This window comes from Battus philenor, unplaced genomic scaffold (assembly GCF_028537555.1).
Source record: "Battus philenor isolate CCGP_79_NKW_IND1 unplaced genomic scaffold, ilBatPhil1.0.hap1 SCAF_18, whole genome shotgun sequence".
Lineage (NCBI taxonomy): Eukaryota > Metazoa > Arthropoda > Insecta > Lepidoptera > Papilionidae > Battus > Battus philenor.
Window position 1 is genome coordinate 12,221,041 of NW_027181680.1, and position 18,740 is coordinate 12,239,780.

At 32.9% G+C, this 18,740-nt stretch overlaps 1 protein-coding gene across 1 annotated transcript in view; it reads left to right on the plus strand.

Moving 5' to 3' along the window:
* The window catches only part of LOC137920163 (putative peptidyl-prolyl cis-trans isomerase dodo), a 34,831-nt gene extending 17,167 nt beyond the window's left edge, over positions 1–17,664 (plus strand). Inside the window, exons 2-6 of the mRNA XM_068763414.1 lie at positions 10,204–10,238; positions 12,608–12,730; positions 14,635–14,674; positions 15,410–15,613; positions 16,813–17,664. Of these exons, the coding sequence (XP_068619515.1) occupies positions 10,236–10,238; positions 12,608–12,730; positions 14,635–14,674; positions 15,410–15,613; positions 16,813–17,018 (576 nt within the window). The 5' untranslated portion in view covers positions 10,204–10,235 and the 3' untranslated portion in view covers positions 17,019–17,664. The remainder of the gene's footprint in view (positions 1–10,203; positions 10,239–12,607; positions 12,731–14,634; positions 14,675–15,409; positions 15,614–16,812) is intronic.
* The last annotated feature ends 1,076 nt before the right edge of the window (positions 17,665–18,740 follow it).

The following is an 18,740-nucleotide window of genomic DNA, read 5'->3' on the forward strand; positions in this document are numbered from 1 at the left end:
TTTATTTCGAGTAGTTTTAATTTAAATTCAATTAATAAATGTATAAATTAACATGTGTTTTTACTTTAAGTTTTTAACACTAAACTTCACTACAGTTAGAAGTTTATAGGAAATCAATATCAGGTAAGTAGAGGGTCTACCCAACACGGAAAAACATGGCAAGGGATCGATCTACGACACAAAAAAGTTTGGGGAACTCTGGTTTAGACCATAAACGCGCACTGCAAGACATAGGCCCTATCTCAAAGATATCTATAGGAAATATACCATAATCACCACGTTTGACAGGCGGGTTGACAATCGCAGGTTGGTATTATGGTACGCAGAGGACGCTGCTGCAACTCTATTAATATTCTATTTTTAAAAAGGTATAAAAAAAAGAAAAGTAAAAAATATGAGACATTAAAAATTAAACACATTGATTTTACTTCTCTGGAAAATTCTGAAATATGTGGTGTATAGTCGACGATACCACAGTGATTCTTTCAGACGTTGATTAGTTAATACTGATCGGTGCTCGTATTTCAGGATAATATCTTTTTTTAAATACAACACTAATGAAAAGGGAACGCGGATACATTTATATAGAGCCACAATAAATCCTTCTTAATGTAACTGGCGAACAGGCTGGCAATGTAATACGCAAGTACAGGTACTATCTGTCTTGTTTCATTATTATATTTTATTATAACTCTATCCAGACTTCCGGTCGGAAGTTAATTAACTTCAGTCGGTTCGGAAGTACAGGCAGGTTAGCTGCAGCGTGAGTGGTAGGTGCTGGTCATTGATGTCAGATTCATTATTGGTATCTGGTTACCTCCAGACGTCGGAGATGTTCGTTTGCCTGACATGATCTGTGAGTGGACGTTCAGCGTCATACGGAATAGCGTTTAGGCTGGATCCTGTGAAGGAAATTTAAAAGTGAATGTGCCTAACAATTCCGGTACCATATCCGGAATTATCCGGATCTTTATTAGTGGGAGCCAACTTATCTGATGTCCCGAGTGATGATTGAATCGTTAGTACGTTAGTACAACTTTATCACCAGCTTGGAGAGTCATGTAGTTTGTTCACGGGATCCTCACCTTAAAGAGTACTGCTATCTGAGACGGTGAAGGCAAGATCTTCCGTAAATAGGTCTCTGCCCTCGGGCGGGTGTCCTGTCCTCGTTAGAGACAGTATAATATACAAATGGAGAAATAGGTAAAGAAAGGGTCCTGACAGAAGTAAATAACGTGAATAATTTAATTTGTAATCTATAAATACTATCCGACACAATTGTTAATGACAATATAAATTTAAAGTTCGTGAAATAACAAACGCGCGAAGTTCAGTGCGAACTGTCACTTTAACAAAGATTCATTGTTCGATATTTTTTTTAAATTTTTTAAAGTTTATTTTCATTTGTTTTTATAAGAACCATCTACGATGAATTAGATATGTCAAAGATGAATGAAATAGATAAGCCGTTATATTTAATGGAATCAGGCGTTACCTCGCGGAAGTCCATCCTAAGTAAGAGAAGGACCAATATTTAGCCACTTCCGCACATGCATTGGTAGTCGTGCAACAAAGTGCACCGCCCGCCAGCCCGCTGATAAATGCGTATGCGGGTACACGGATGCGGATTAGTGCCACTCTGTGTTTCCAGAATAATCCAGATATAATACAGGTCATAATGGGTCAAGGTAAAACACAAAAATAATTATATAGTTAATTGGTAGCGTATTGGACCTAAGTAAGAAAAGAATCAGTGTAGTGGACTCTGTGTTTGGCAGTCATCGGTGTAACATAACTCCTGAAGATGCCCCGTGGAGGCGTGAAACACGTGTTAAGTAATTTGGTGGTGGCGGTTGTGTGATTCGCATTGTTTGCCGCATACGCATTTATCAGCGGGCTGGCGGGCGGTGCACTTTGTTGTACGATTACCGCTGCATGTAAGGAAGTGGCTAAATATTGGTCCTTTTCTTACTTAGATAAGCCGTTGTTCAAGAGAAACCGGCTTGTGGTGGCCACTAGACAATCTTTCGGCACCAATAGCCATCGGTTGCCCGAGCGATGTGCCCCATCTACTGCCACTTCACATGAGCGATTCAATCGCGCAAACAAACTTTAAGCATTGCCCTTTCCATTGATCTCTATATGATCTTGAGTTTTATTACGAGGCCGTCGTAAGTGATCACTTCTCGGATCCGAATGTCATCACCGGCAACACACATTGGACAAGGACCTTGGTCTTTGAAAAAATTTAAAAACTGGAAATCGAAGTCTGTATTTATATACGTAAAGATTAAATAAGTACGAATACAAAATCTGAAATGTAAATATTAGACTTATTTGTTTACAATTTTCTTTCATTAAAACAAAGTCCTTATGTCAAACAGTAGTAAAAGCTGGTGGTTATTTTTACTAAATGAAAGTCCATAAAGTATTAGATATTTTAAACTGTATACTACTATACTGTTATACCAGGAACCTGGTTGGAAATGACCTTCATCCAGCTACTTCCGACAGCAATAACAAGGCCATCTTGTGTAAAATCTACCACCCCAGGACCGATAAAGGAAATTCAGCAAGCGTGAGCTTGGGCAGTTCAGCGAACTTATATATATATATATACACACACATATTTCAAATATATAGTAACACGGTATTGTGTCATTTAACTATTACATGTATATATGTACATCGATGTTCATCATCGATCGAACATACATCGATATTCATACATACATATATATATATATATATATATATATATGTGTGTGTGTGTGTGTATGAATATCGATGTCAATTTTAAACTAATGTAAAATATTTCATCTATAGTGCAGAAAATGGAACTCTCCAAGGTGATTGCAAAGGAATTTTCTAAAAAAACTAGTAAATCGTTCAGTACGCCGTAATGGATAGACAATTTTAACTAGATACAATGTATCCGATAGCATAGGAGTCATTACCAGTTCTTACATTAACTGGGCGATCAGTTTTAGTGTTAATATCTAGCACAGAGTTCCCCAAACTTTTTTGTGTCGTAGACCCCTTGCCATGTTTTTTCCGTGTTGGGTAGACCCCCTATTTACCTGATATTGATTTCCTTTAAATTTCTAACTGTCATGATTGGCCTAATTTATCTATCTTTGCTAACTACGAGTACAAAACTAAAATTTACTGTACCTTTTATAAATAATGTAAATGTTTTGATATTATAAGATAGTATGATGTAAGTAAATAGGTACTATCAGTGTATGTGTTGAGATCCACTATCGTGGACCCCCATTTTCATTTCATGGACCCTCATTTTTTTTCGCTGACGTAGACCCCTTGCAGGTTGTCATAGACGCCTAGGGGTCGATATAGACCACTTTGGGAATCACTGATCTAGCAGATAAATCACGCTTTCTGTGAGTTTTTTATTAATACCTACCGTCCTTCTTACTTACTTCTCTCCTTTAACAACCCCTACTCTTAGAGAAGAGTTAGGGTTGTTAGAGTAAGGGGTAGGTAGAGTACCTATGTACTCTTCTAATTATTCCTAGTTTTCTCTAACTTTACCTACCTTTTTAACAACTAGTATAAGTATCCCCATTCATCTCTAACTACCTATACTTTTGGTTGCTCTACTCTTCTATAACTTCCTGTGCTTCTTTTAATACCTCTATTATTCTTTAACTAACCTTACTTTTTATAATTCCTGCCAATTCAGTCTTTTATAGAATCATGTTTTAATTTTGCAGCTAAAGGAGATGACAAAGATATTGCCCCTCAGCCTCACAGGAATTCTAAAAACTTTATTGATTCCGAAACGACATTGCATCGAACAATGACAAGTTTAATTTCGTTTTGTAAAACAAAAGCCGTATTTGTCAACTCGGAGCGCTCACCGCGTGCCCACTGGGCATGATTGTGTGTTGTGTGAATATTCTTGGACGTTTTACACTGACTCGTGCCCTCGCGCTTTGTTTTTCAACATTGTCTCGCGTTGTAATAACCGATGGATTAATGTATCTATAAAATTATTTCTAACCGCCATACTTCGACAAGGAAAATGTTTTAGCATCTTCGTTGTGACGTCATCGTATTATTTGAACAAAATTTTAAACTTTTGAATTTAGAATGACAGCTATGAAACAGCAAAAAGTTTGAATGTCAATTCTTTTAATAAATAAAATAAAATACCGTGTACACTTTGGTAATTGTTTAAATATGTTTATTTATAATTCATTGTACTACAAAATGTTATAAAAAATCAAAAAGGAAATGTAACAAAATAACACAGATAATAACTAAAAGAAATTTATACATAATGTGGTCTTATCGCTCGAGGCGATCTCTACTAAAAAACCTTTAGATGGAGATGAGAGACCTGAAGGAACTGCCCTCCAGTTTAGGGAGTATGTTATATAAAAAAAACATTTAAATGTACACATTTCAGAGTATATATACTTGATTATATATATTTTTAATTATAATATAACTGGCACATTTATGATAGGTATGCAGAACTTTATTTTGCAATATCATTGATTTAAAAGTATTTTCCCGGTTATTTACTTTTAAAGATATAAGACGTAAGAGAGAAATTTATTCCCAAACTCTCGCAATATCACATAAAACATCTTTCATACTATATTATTCATATTTTATATATTATGTTTTTAATTATTATTGTATTTATAAAATGTATTATACTCTATTTATTATAAGTATGCTATATACATACATATGTTATTTATAGTTCTACTGTTTCCATACTATAGTTGTTTGGATGAAATTGCCTCGGGTGATAAGACCGCCTATTGTACATTTTTCTTTACTATTATGAATCTATGTATATATTTTCTAGCGTGTACAATAAAGAATATAAAATTAAATTAAATACAATGTTTAATAAATATTCTTATATATCTGCATATTGTACTAATTTCGTTCTTATTAAATTATATATGTATAATTTAAAATTTCTTTATAGATAAAAAAACCTACTACCCGGCGATAAATATTGCACATCGACTTTTGGAAAGAGACAATCGGCTAATTTCGGCTTCGTAGAGCGTTATCTCTGTCGCACACTACCTATGTGATGTTTTGTCAGGCCTGCGATTGTCTCTTTCGAAAAGTCGATGTGCAATATTTATCGCCGGGTACTGTATTTGTAGATAACGCGTTATATGGGGTCATGTGGCCGCGTTGTAAAAGATTATATACGCATTTATCTATTATTCTTTAATCTGTCGTGTTATAAGGGGGTATACATATGTGAAGGTACATTTTTGGTACATAATTGCGTCCTCTGTGGTACAGCACTTGAGTTAAAATTAAATATACGTCAAATAGGCTAAGACGTGAGGAGTAAGATTATGTTATAGAGATCAACCACCTGACACTAGTTGATTGAATGAAAACATGAAACCGAAGTTCGGTCACACCTGGCCACGACATAGAGTAATCAACAAACAGACGTATTATTAAAATTGATTAAATAATTATATCTTGTTTAAAAAATTTTCACTCACTAAGGTTTACATAGTAAAACTTTATTTACAAACATATATAAATATCATTTATGTGTTGTTTCAAATCGACGGTGTCTTATTTGACTTAAAGAAATGAGTTAGTTAAATATTTTTTTATTTACTTTATTGGAGATAAACAGTACCGAGGTTTTTTTAGTAGCCGCCGCTATCGGGAACCTCTTGTTCCACCCTTATTTATGTGGGAAAAGTTTTTAATTTCCTTATCAATTTTTTTTATTTTCATTCTACTCTTCCGTGCTTCACAATGTCTTTTTCTCCTTTCTTTCATTCTAAAATTCTATTTGTCTTTCTCAACTATTCTGCTATGTAAGTTGTATGTCGAATTCTGAAGGATGCGAAGCTAGAATTCGTCTAACTGAATCGGCTTGTAAATGGTGACATATACGGATATCAGGTTAGAATATATGATGGAATAACACTTTTACCACATGTAATTTTGTTATGAATACAGATTCCTATGAGCTGAGCAATTGTTATTTAATAATATTATTCTTTTATTCTTTGACGGCAAAGGATGTGTTGCATGTGATGTTTTATTTGCGAATTTCCAGTTTAATCGGTGAATTGGATTAGCAATCTCTAACTTCAGGCCTCTTTGAAAAATTGGCCTCGCAGTCTCTTAACGGAGTATTGAGAAAGATATGCTCAAGATTTTTCTAGGAGATCTAATCAGGAATGAGAGCTGTTATCAAAAGAAAGAGACCGCTGTGACGTTATGTTTATGGAGACCTTGGACAACACTTGGACGCCCAGGCAGGACTTTGGCGTCCATTCACAAGTATCACAATCCAATAAAAATCAAAATTCTTTATTCGAATAGATTGTTACAAGCAATTTAGAATCGTCAATCAACATAAAATGACAGCATTTTTGTCCCTACAGGAAGCTACCACCGGCTCGGAAGGCAGTACTGCTAAGAGCCAGCGAGAAACTCAACAGTTGCTCTTTACAAATATTGTTTTATAAAGAGTGCGCGACAATAATTAGCTTCCTGTACATCAACGTCTAATTCCACGCATTAACACCAGTATAACATTCATGGATAGAATGATATACCTTATTCAATAATAGGTTTTTAAATCACTCCTGTGACAGACCTGAAATTGTTCGTGGAATTTTATTTTACATACATTTTTATTAGTCTTACAGTGTCTATAATATACAAGTTATTTTTTGTATGTAATGATTGATCCAATTCGTTTCCGGGGTCAGCCTTCAACCCTCGCGACCATGAACAGCGACGGGGATCAAGGTAGGGTTCTACTTTAGAGTGCCGAGTGGTACTAGCTGCCAAGCTTTTCTTACATACATAACACTACACACTTTCTCGTGTAGAGCTTTTCCATTCGTTCGAACATCATCATACAATTGAAATACCTCTGTCCAGGTGTAATTTTATGTTGACAAGTTCACGAATCCTTCCATTCCGTGAACTTAGTACCGATGAAGCTAAAAAGCTTTCCAGGCTTAAAGCGAAAATATCAACAGAATAGTAGTAATTATTGTTTATTACAAAGGAATTAAATCAGGCAGTCTATGTGTGATGTAAGGAAGACTATATTTTTTTCTTCAAGGCGAAGGCTTTCTCCAAAGATCGATTATCGTGGTCTTGCGCACACGCATATTAGCGACATAACTATGTCGGCAGTTCACCTAGTGACGTATTCATGCCACGCCTACCAACTTATGGTCGACCCAGCGGCCATCGGTTTTACGAACGATATGCCCCGCCCAATGCCAATTTAGATGAGCAATTCTTGGATTTCAGTCGTTGACCTTGGTTCTTTTTCATCTCGCAGTGCAACTCCGAGCACAGCTCTCTATGTGATCTTGATCCTTCTTATATGAACCTCCGTATGTCATCACTGGCAACACATATTGGTCAAAGACCTTGTCTTCAGGTATTTCGGTATTTTGGACGAGAAGATTTGGAATATGTCTTAATTTTACTAGTTACAAAATTATATAAATTAAGTAAAGTATATTAGTCGATAAAAATGGTCGAAGAAAGAGATACAGAAGACACTTGTCTCTGTGATTTCATTACTCTATGCCGCTTTTTGAACTTTTAGGTTATATATCGAATAATTTAATCGCGAGCTTACATGTGTAAGGAGAGCGTTTAGTTTAGGACAATGTAGAATGTAGAAGCGAATTATTATAAAAAAAAAACTGTCAAATCACACCATTCGAATGTCAAATTTTTAAAAATTTGAAATTCGAACAGAAACGAATCAAAGGATGTATAATCATTGGTCTAGTACAGAGTTCCCCAAACTTTTTTGTGTCCTAGACCCCTTGCCATGTTTTTCCGTGGTAGGTGGGTAGACCCCCCACTTACCTGATATAGATTTCCTGTAAATTTCTAACTGTAGTGAAGTTTAGTGTATGTTCAAAATGTATTGCGACAACAAAGCGATATCCAACATCCTACAACTTACACAATTTCATAAATATATATAATAATTTTTTTATTTCATAGGTACTTTTATAAATAATGTAAATGTTTTGATATTATAAGATAGTATGATGTAAGTAAATAGGTACTATTAATGTATGTGTTGAGATCCACTATCGTGGACCCCCATTTTCATTTCATGGACCCCCAATTTTTTTTCGCTGACGTAGACCCGTTGCAGGTTGTCATAGACCCCTAGGGGTTGATATAGACCACTTTGGGAATCACTGGTCTAGTAAATACTTCTTTAATCATTTTCTTAAAAATAATTTGCACAATAAAGAGTTAAATATATTTATATAATTATTCATTGTACAAAATTTTTTTCGTCGTAAATTTTGAATGTTTTGCGTTTATATTTAAACAATACTATGACCACTTTCAGTTTCTATTCATTGATAACAATATTTTATAGAAATGTATACGATAACAATGAATAGAACTTGCAGTAATGTACCCTCAACAGTTACTTGTGAAGCACTTACCTCGCAATTCAGTACTAACGGATCAAAGAATCAATCTTTAATATCGGAGCTTGATACTTGCGCAACCAATGTCGCTTACGTATTACTAACGTTATTATTTTCAAATCTTACTCTCTTCACTCTTATTGTTATTAGAGATGTGAAAAAGTAATTATTTCAACCTATTGCTATAACCAGACGTTTCACGCTTTGTGAATTTAATTAACCTTATTCGACCCCCACTTGCGGGTGGTATTTCGTAAAATCATTTCTTAGTTGATATTTACTATATAAAAAGAATATTTCTACCAAATTTCATGATTCTAAGCCTCATGATTCCAGAGATACTTTGATGAGTAAGTAGTACATTTGAAATCTCATGTACATATGTCGGCGCGTTTGTGCGCGTGTGTTTTTATACATATATATGTGTGTATATATATACATATTAATACGTATACTACATGTATACACTAGCTGTATCTACTTCTCGTAGCTGGCACTGTAATAATAGAGATGTAATAATAGAGAATATAATTTTATAAAATCTATTAAAATAATAATTTTTGTTCGTAGCGTAACCTATATATGTATAATTTAACACTCGCTCAACCTCCTTGATGAATGGAATATCGTAAAATTTGTTCTTAGCTGATCTTCACTCGGCTAAATGAATATTTTTACCCAAATTTTAAAACTCAAAGTTTTATGGTTCCGATAATATCGTGATGAGTCAGTACAAGGGATAATAGGGTAAATATATGTAAAGATTTACACTCCCAATGATGGTAGAATACTAAGTTGAGCGGATTGTAAAAAACATTATAGAAAATAATGTATAAAGTATTAGATATACAAGAATTTAAATATTTAAAAAACAAATCATGAGGTATACGCCATCTAAACGTACACGCTCCGCGAGGGTCAGTGACCATATGTTCGCAAATTTTGTAGCAGTACAGTCATCGTCGGTTTATTGGCGGAAAACTCAGATTTTGAAGTACCCCCAGAAAAAATTTCAGTGACTTTACATCCGAGCTCCGAGAAGGCCACGGAATGCTCATATATCTCTCCAATACGATATAAATTTTCCACTAAACATTTCCTTTACGATTGCTAGGAACCAGGTCCAGCTATTGTAGGCTTCAAAATTATTTTTATAGTACCACTCCTTTGGTTAGACGAAAAATGTGGTTTATTAAAAATTGTCATAACTTAGTGCTCTAAAGGAAGAAATCAGTCGTTTCTACAATTTCTTTTCAACACTGCAAACATTGTTTTTCATCAAGATTTTATTTTTGTGTATAACTAAAATATATATTTATCTATAATAATTCTTAATTTTAGACATTTCATAGTTATTATAATGACTGTATTTACTTCACAATATATCATATGACGATATTGTTGCATATCTGTATCATATATAGGATAAATAAAAAAATATGTATGTGTGCTTTAAAAGGGTTAATATGTGGCTAATTTTATTTTAACCAATATATTGTACAGTTATAAAAAAATTGTTTCAGAAATAATAAATAAAAAATGATTTTACAAATTTTTAATCTATTCACTATTATCTTTATTGTCTGTGAAATCACTTTCATTGTCAATTCGAAATTTCGCGCGTAATTTTGACGTATGAAGATACATGGCGCGTAAATTTAATCTGTGCTCTATGTATGAAAATGATGCATGTGAATATTTATATGTTAATTTTATAACATGAAATATACAATTGTTTCAGACTATCGTGTTATCGTCCGTTGCTTTGCAGATATGGTAAGTCATTTGCATAATCATAATGTATTCTTAAAATCAACGGAATGTATATATTAGGCTGTCAAGCAGCCTGTGTTGCCACTACTGTGACAGATTGAGCACAAATCACAGTACTTTTATTTAATATCTAGAAAAAAAATTGTACAATGGATTTATTACATAAATATATGTACATGCGTGTATGTATGTTGAGATTTTTATTTATTTATATATTTATATAGTAGCCATGATAAAATATAGATATAGAAGCTTTGAATATATATCTCATTATTCACAAACATTTAAAGTTTTTACACCTATTATCAATCACTTGTATAACATTATCACTCTGAAATATGTTATATTAGTTTATTTTTCTAAACGGTTTTATTTAGTTCGACCCGTACGGAATTTATTTGGGTCAAAATTGGAAATTGAAATTTAAACACCTTTCCGTTGTCAGATTGATCTAAGTTTGGTACACACATTTAATTTAGATGACAATACAATATAATAAAATCAACAACATTATAAATCTAAGATGGCCGCCGATACAAAATGGCGGATTACATATTTTTCCTTACCCCCCTCAATAGGGGTATCAAATAAAAGGGCTACACTAGTAAAACACAATGATTATGTCAAAATTTAAAATTCAAGACGGACGCCATTCCAATATGGCGGACTAGGTACATATTTTTCCACAAACACCACAATAAGGGGATCAAAAAACCGTTTTACTTAAAAGTTTTTTAAATGTATTTATATAATGCTACGGGTCAAAATCATCTGGCAGTACAAAATCAGCAGGGACAGATATAAACAACATTTTTTAAGTTTTATTAATTTATAATTTTCAAGACGTCATATGGGTATATTGTGTACCATATTGAAAGCGAATTTATTACACATTTAATCCTTTAATCACATATATAACAGATCAATTGTATAATAAGTTCTATTATCAAACGCAAATAATAACAACAATTACAATTTCAATTAGAATAACAACAATAATTAAAAATAACGTCAAATTAAGAATGCTAAAGACTAAATAAATCGAATAACAGCTTTAAATAAAATCATAATTAATGTCGATTCGTCAACGTCGTAAACGCCTACTGCAATATAACATATTATAATTCATAATTTATACACCAATACCTCACTTTGCGTCGTGGTTACGTTCCAAAAAAACACGACGCAAATTGAAACGCCGCAAAGTGAATTAAGATTTTCTATAGCAAGCCATGTAAAAATCGAAGATAGGTTCCAGGGTCACGAAAATACTACTTTTTAAAAAGAAAAGTGAACAAAGTAAACATTTGAACAACAAAAATAATATAACTCTGCCAATAAATTGGAATAATATTTACCTTTTTTGTAACCAGAAACAGCACGTATAAATTTATATAATTTTATTATTCTCTTTTTAAAAAAGCACAACACACTACGTAATTGAAACTAAACTCTTAGAATTAACAAAACAAAGTGAAAATAAAACTGTATTCAAATTGCGTTGATTTTTAATTAGACAGGGAATCACTAAGTTTTGATGGCATGGCGCAATTAGAACAAGTGTTGCCATCTTTTAGAAAAAAAAAGAAATTTTTAAAAAAAAAAATTAAAGACTGGAACCCAAAACAACGAAAGCTCGAAAATCTAACGGCGCACATTGAAAATTAGTACTAATTAAGTAGCGACGCAACTTCGAATAAAACGCAAAACGAAACGACGCAAAGCGAGGTATTGGTGTACATTAATCACATAGAATTGCCACTGATCACAAAAGAAGTTTCTAGAGGATGTGCAGAAGTGTACTCTGCCTATGACCACACTGCGATCATCAATCCGCCTGCCCAGCGAGGCCTTTATGGTGTTTTACCCCATAGATATTTTTTGGGGAGGCCTATACCTGGGCATCTATGGGCTATAAGTAAGGCTGTGAGTAGATCTAAACGTACACATTCCTCGAATGTAGAATTTCTTAGTAAATGGTATTTTTGAGCAAAAATCCTGTGGCGTGAGATCTAGACTCCAGGGAAGCCACGGAATATCCTTGTAGGGATCAGTTTCCTTCTAAATATTTTGCTTGCAACTGCTATGATCATTGAATATGTAAGATATTATACCATCTTGTTGACACCAAGTAGCACTGTTGTAAGCTACAGAAATATATTGTTGTTGAAAAAAATTTTTGATGTGATTGTTGTTATGCTGCTAGCTGATTTTTGTGCAGCTTCATCGAAATTTAGCTCACTGAAATAGCGGTTCGTGAACTGAAGTGGAAAGAAATAGTTATATTAAATGAAAAGTCACTTTCCTTTTTGGACTACTCTGTATTTTTCATTAAGACAATTTAAAAATTTTAAAGCATTTTTTTATTTAAGAAATTCAAGTTCTGCTCCGATGGAGACTGTCCGTTGTGGGTGCTGGCAGGTTTGCACGCCACCAACAGTCTTCCAGCGCAACTCTTCAGGACTCTTCTGCACCATGTGGTGGAGGAACAACCCGTAAGTAAATTCTTGTTAAGATATTACATTTAAATTGGACTTTCACTTAGATAATAACTAAAAAAAATTGATAGAGGTATAAAATGCGGTCTTATCGTTCGACGCGATCTACCAGACAACCTTTGGATGGTGAGGAGAGACATGAAATAAAGGGCAGTTTAAGATGTACATTACAAATACGTACATTAATATACAAAAATACTTATATATACACATATACATATCTATCTATATATTTACGTGGAAAAGGTTTTGTTATTTGTTATTACAAAAGAGACTTGTCCAGAAAGAACAGGTCTAGGCCCTGCTACTATTGCTACCATACATTAATTATTATCAAGAAATATGTTTTACATTTACCCGTTTAAATCTTTACATCTGTAACAAATCTATCAGTAAATGGTACATTATTATTTCTTTGACGGTACGATACGAAATATTGAATATGCTACATAATTTGCAAGGTACGAATCGTCTGCAAAGAAATTGTTGAAAATTTATACCTGTTTTACAATAAACGCTGCTGAATAAAACATTACCATGTACGTAGTCAACTTACAAATTGAATTTGATAGCTGTCTTCGTAAACGCAATTATATTTTGCGATACAATTCACATAAATATTATTTAAATCCTTTTGTCTATTGGAATACTATTGTACAGTCGATGAATATTTATAATTTAAATTTTATTCGAGTAATCTGTCAAAAATTGTAATTAAAAATGGCGGGAGAATAGACATATAGAGACAGATTACAAAATTAAAAATATAATCATGTAGACATTTATGTGCGCTTGGAATCGTCGATTATTTTAACATTATAAGTAGTAAGCTACCACCAGTTCGGAACACTGATCTGTTGAGAAGAGCCGGCTAGAAATTAAATAGTAGCCCTTTTTGATACTAAAAATATAACATTAACCATGTAAATGGGTTAAAAACCCAAGCTTCACACGTTTTGATCAACTAAAAAAACTTCAATGCAATAATAAGATTCATTTTAGATTTACAACTAAGAGAACAAAAGTGTAATTAGACCCGTGAAGTCGAAAATTACACCTCGCAATTTTATTTTTATTTCTTGTATTTCACGTGTCTGTCTCTATTTTTATAAAAAATTTAAAATTTTGACTTATAAACATTATATTATTAATTGTGTATCGAGAATATAGTACAGACTTTTTAAACCGCTATTATACTATAGACATCAGAGTTGTTTCGATTAAATGGATTTTGTCAAACACAATTTAAAAATCAATAACAAAATAACCTCAAACTACATCAGATTATTTATCTGTTATGTCAAAATGTAAAACAAAAATATACGCCATTTTTACTCTGTGACAGAAAAAAACAATGTGACATCACAACAAATCATGTTTAGGCGGCAAATAGCATTTGGTCACCCACTCCGAAAATACTACTCCGAACCTTTAACATGATAATGTAATACAGACGCACAAGAAAACCTCTGTTTGTTGTCATTAGCGCGGGAACCTGTGACATTTTGAAAACATTATCTGTGTTTTTAGTTGAGCATCAAACAAAATAAATATTTGAGTTCTATAATCTAAAAAAAAATAATGTCTTATGCTTATCTCCTTCTTAACTGACGAAATGATATAATTACAATAAATATGTTTGTTTTGAACATTTCTCACTTATGACTGAAGATATTTGCTTCGTTTTCCCTAATGCGTCAAGAAGACAATATTAGGCTAAGATACTATAACCTTAGAAAATTAATAGAATTTTACTTTTAAAAAGTATACCGGAAGTGTCATTTTTTTTCTATTCAAAATGGCTGCTTTGTTGTTATGAGTACGCAGTACAAATTATTACAATATTTTCTGTCACTGACAGTCAAGAATTATCAATTAAAATCTTTTTTTTTCTATTCCAGGACGACGGTATAATGGAAATTTTGAAAGATACTAACTTGTGTAAGTAACATTGGTAAGACATAAATAGATTATTTAAATTTACATAAACATCCATTCAATGATATGAAAAGAAAATTATACATTTTAAATTAAGAAATATATCGATATTTAGCAAAGTCAATATACAGGTTGTTTGATTATAGGTATATAAGCTTTAAATGGTTAAATTTGCTCATTTGGCAGAAAAAGATTTAAACTTTTACACCTATTTTCAATCATCTTGTGTAAAATGTTCAATCTGAAATATGAGGCATTAATATGTTTTCTATTGAACTGTGGCAGGCCAACAACTTCTGACAATGCAAATACCCCATTATAATTACGATATTTATAGTTTCTAGAATCATTATTTTTTGCAATGGGTTTAGCATACATTAATGGACTGCAAATGAGCTATTGGACTAAAAGGTTCTCTAGTTGTGACCACGATACTGATAAATCTTTTATAACTTATCACCATGTATAAATGTGTATTCGAATTTATGATCTCTAATCATAATTGTCAAAATGTGACATTTTGACTAAGACAATATTGTGGACGCATGGCCTCTTTGGTTTTTTGACATGACGTTTGTCAAGTCAGTTGGTTTTACTTGTCAAAAGCAAACTTATGTTTAATAATAATTAGTGTTTTTCTAAAAATGTAAAAATAGATTACTAATATCTGAAATTTAATTAGTAATCTACAATATGTTATCTGTCATAAAAATGTCAACAATATTATAATCGATACAGCGTCTCGTGAAGAAAGCGCGCGAGCGGCTGCCGTGTTGCGATGGATTTTAAAGCAAGCGCAGCGCTGCGCGTGTAGCGGCGTACAGCTTGCGCGTGACTTGCTACTGCTCGGCGTTCCGCGCGCACACGCTGCAGCTCTCGCTGAAGCCGCTGAATCATCACGTGACGCGTACACTGAAAATGCGCGGGAAAACGGATTTATGGGTGCGTTACATGCCATGTTTTTACATATTTTATTTATTTATTTATTTAATATTCTTTATTGTACACGATAAGATACATAATATACAGATACAATAATATACATAAAAGTACAATGGGCGGTCTTATCGCACAAGGCAATCTCTTACAGACAACCATAGTAAGGAAAAGATTATTATAATTATGAATGATGAAAGATTATTATGATTATTTATAATTTCAGCCGTAGGATATAATATGTAAGATATGATATGTGATGTGTATATAACATGTAATATGTAAATTAAAATAACAAAATGTTCCAAAGAAGTTATAATTTATAAGCTTGTTTCCCGAGAATTATAATCTAGATCTCTTCAGGGTCAGAGTGAATAGTACCTACTCAGTCTACGTGCAGCATCTTCGACCATACCGTCGCTTACCATCAGGCGAGTTGGGGGTCAAACATATATATATATATATATATATATATATATATATATATGTTTGTGTGTGTTTTCACTACTGGACATGGACATGACCTTAACAAAGTCATCTGTCCATCTTGTGGGTGGACATACTACACTGTGCTTGCTCTTCCCACTCCTGAATCCGAAGCCCCCAGCAGCCAGCTATTCTGCGGACTACATGGCTTGCACACTGCCACTTCCAATTCAATCCGCTGAGCGACGTCGATTATTTTCGACGGACAGCAAATCTTAAATCTCAATAGATTTCGTAAATAAAACCCGAGCACAGCCCTCTCCAAGGCCAGTTGTGCGATTGGTTGCCTACCAATGATGACCAGAGTGAGAGATCACGTTTCATCACCGTAAGTCATCACACCATCACTAGTAACGAATGTTGGTCGAAGACTTTCGTCTTGCGCCAGACTAGCTAAGTCCAACGTCAATAAAGATGTGTATTGTCAAATCGAACTCGTCTAAGCAATGATTGAAAAGGTATAAAAAACCTCCCTCCCCCCCCTCCTCCTCCCAATTAGGTAAAATAGTAGTATGTAGCGTCCCCAGCCGAGTCTCCCCAGGAACCCTTGAGCTCTTGCTTGTGAACTCAGCGCTCTGCTCCCTCGCACCAACGGAATCTGCAAATGCTATTTGGGCAGCAATGCAAGCATATAAGCAGTGCAGATAAAAAAAATCGAAGTCTAATTTGTAATAAAGTATTTCATAGTTTGACCTTTTACGATTTACTTTATGTTTCAGTGAACAAATTAACAGATATAACCGTGACTCCTGGACCTGAAGGTACGGTTGATGCTATGAAACTGACCCTGCATTACGACGAGGCGTTCACAGGAGAACGGAAGGTCGTTGAATTGTTGATCGACAAGTCACTGTTGAAGACTCTAGGAGAACAGCTGAAGATTGCAAAGTCTAAAATGGAGGAGCTGGATTTTGAGGAAAAGTAAAGATAACTAACTTAGTTTTATATTGTACTAGCTGATCCCGCAAACGTTGTTTTGCAAAAAAATTAAAATTAAAGTTTTTAATTAACAAATGTAAGATAAGGGTTGATCGTAGAGGGGTGAAAATTTAGGTTTGTATGTATTTTTGTATACTGTATCATAATAAAATAAAAACCAAAAAAATTGTCTAAAAAATTAAAAATAAAATGTAGGGGTGGACCACCCTTATCACTTAGGGGTATGGAAAATAGATAGTAGCCGATTCTCAGACATACTAAATTTTCAAGTAAAATTGGGTAAAAATCGGTCAAGCCGTTTCGGAGGAGTTCAAGTTCGAACACCATGACACGAGAATTTTATATATTAGATTAACCACGAGTCTTTGTACTGAAAAAATTCTTTGAACTGTCACAGTCAAATAGAAAAAATGAAACGTATTTAAAAGTGATTATATTAAGGGAGAAAAAACGACAAAAATTATGTTGAAATATAATGTGTTTTTTTTTTTCATTTTAATGGTAACAAAAAATATCTGAACCTTTCATTATGTTTCTGATATGTATAACACCTCTTACACTTTCTATTGATACTCAACTGCTAGAAAGTGCTTTAATTTAGTCTGTGACTTCGGTAAACAAATTATTACTTTCCTTGTAATGTACATTTTTTCTCTCCAAAAGAATAAGTCTCAAGCTCTTTCCTTGTAATAAAGACTAAATAACATATTTCAAAAAAAAGAAACATTCCAATTTTGAATTGTATAGCTTTGACATTTTTGTAGTAAAAATTAAAATAGCTGTAATTTTTTTTATCTTATAAGGCCATTATTAAAAATAAAACATTTCGTAATTTAATTATTTGCAGTTTTATTTATTTTTTGTTGGACTGTTTATTTGAGCAATTCTTTCGAATTTCGAAGTCTATGTTAGTACTTATAGGAAATATGTAGTTTTTAATTTCCGCTTTGAATTATTCAACGCGGTCACTTATATATCTCATGAGAAAAATGACAGTAGAGTCTAATTAAAAAAAAAACTCGTATAAAATTCAGATCAAAGTAAAACTAAAAGTGTTCCAAACACAGTTTTCATCAAGAGTCTACAACTCAAATGGGAGTTTGTTTATGTCGATTTAATAATAAAGACCAAATGACATAATCTGTACGTAGTTTTGAGCAGTACTTTTTCATTCTTTGGTATAAATAGCCTCTTTTTGCAGCTTGCTTACTTGCTTATTTTTGGACTGTTATTAACATAGTTCAGGAAACATACATACATTACATATAACTTTTACCTGTCACATTTCCATGACCTTGAAATGCATTATGTTTAATATTTCAAATAATAAATCTTCTCGTGTATAAACTTATGTAGCATATTTCTTAAATTTTATTAAACGGATTTTTTCCTATGATTTGGTTAAAGTTATCATTGGTATCTCATAAGTTAGAATTAGTACACAGTTTTTACTGATAAACCTTCAAGAAATCTAATTTTTTTAAAGTATAAATAACAAAGATATTCTGGCAGTTTATATTTTTTGTCTGTTTCTAATTTTATCAACATGTTCAAAATATTAGGTTTATTTTGCTAAAAAGTTAATTAAAGATTGATTTTTGAGTAAAAAAATGTTTGTTATTTTAACTATATTTCCTGAACTATAATTTCAATCGAATATACAACTCAAATTTCCTGTTTTTTTTTTCGAAAACTAAAATATTAAAAA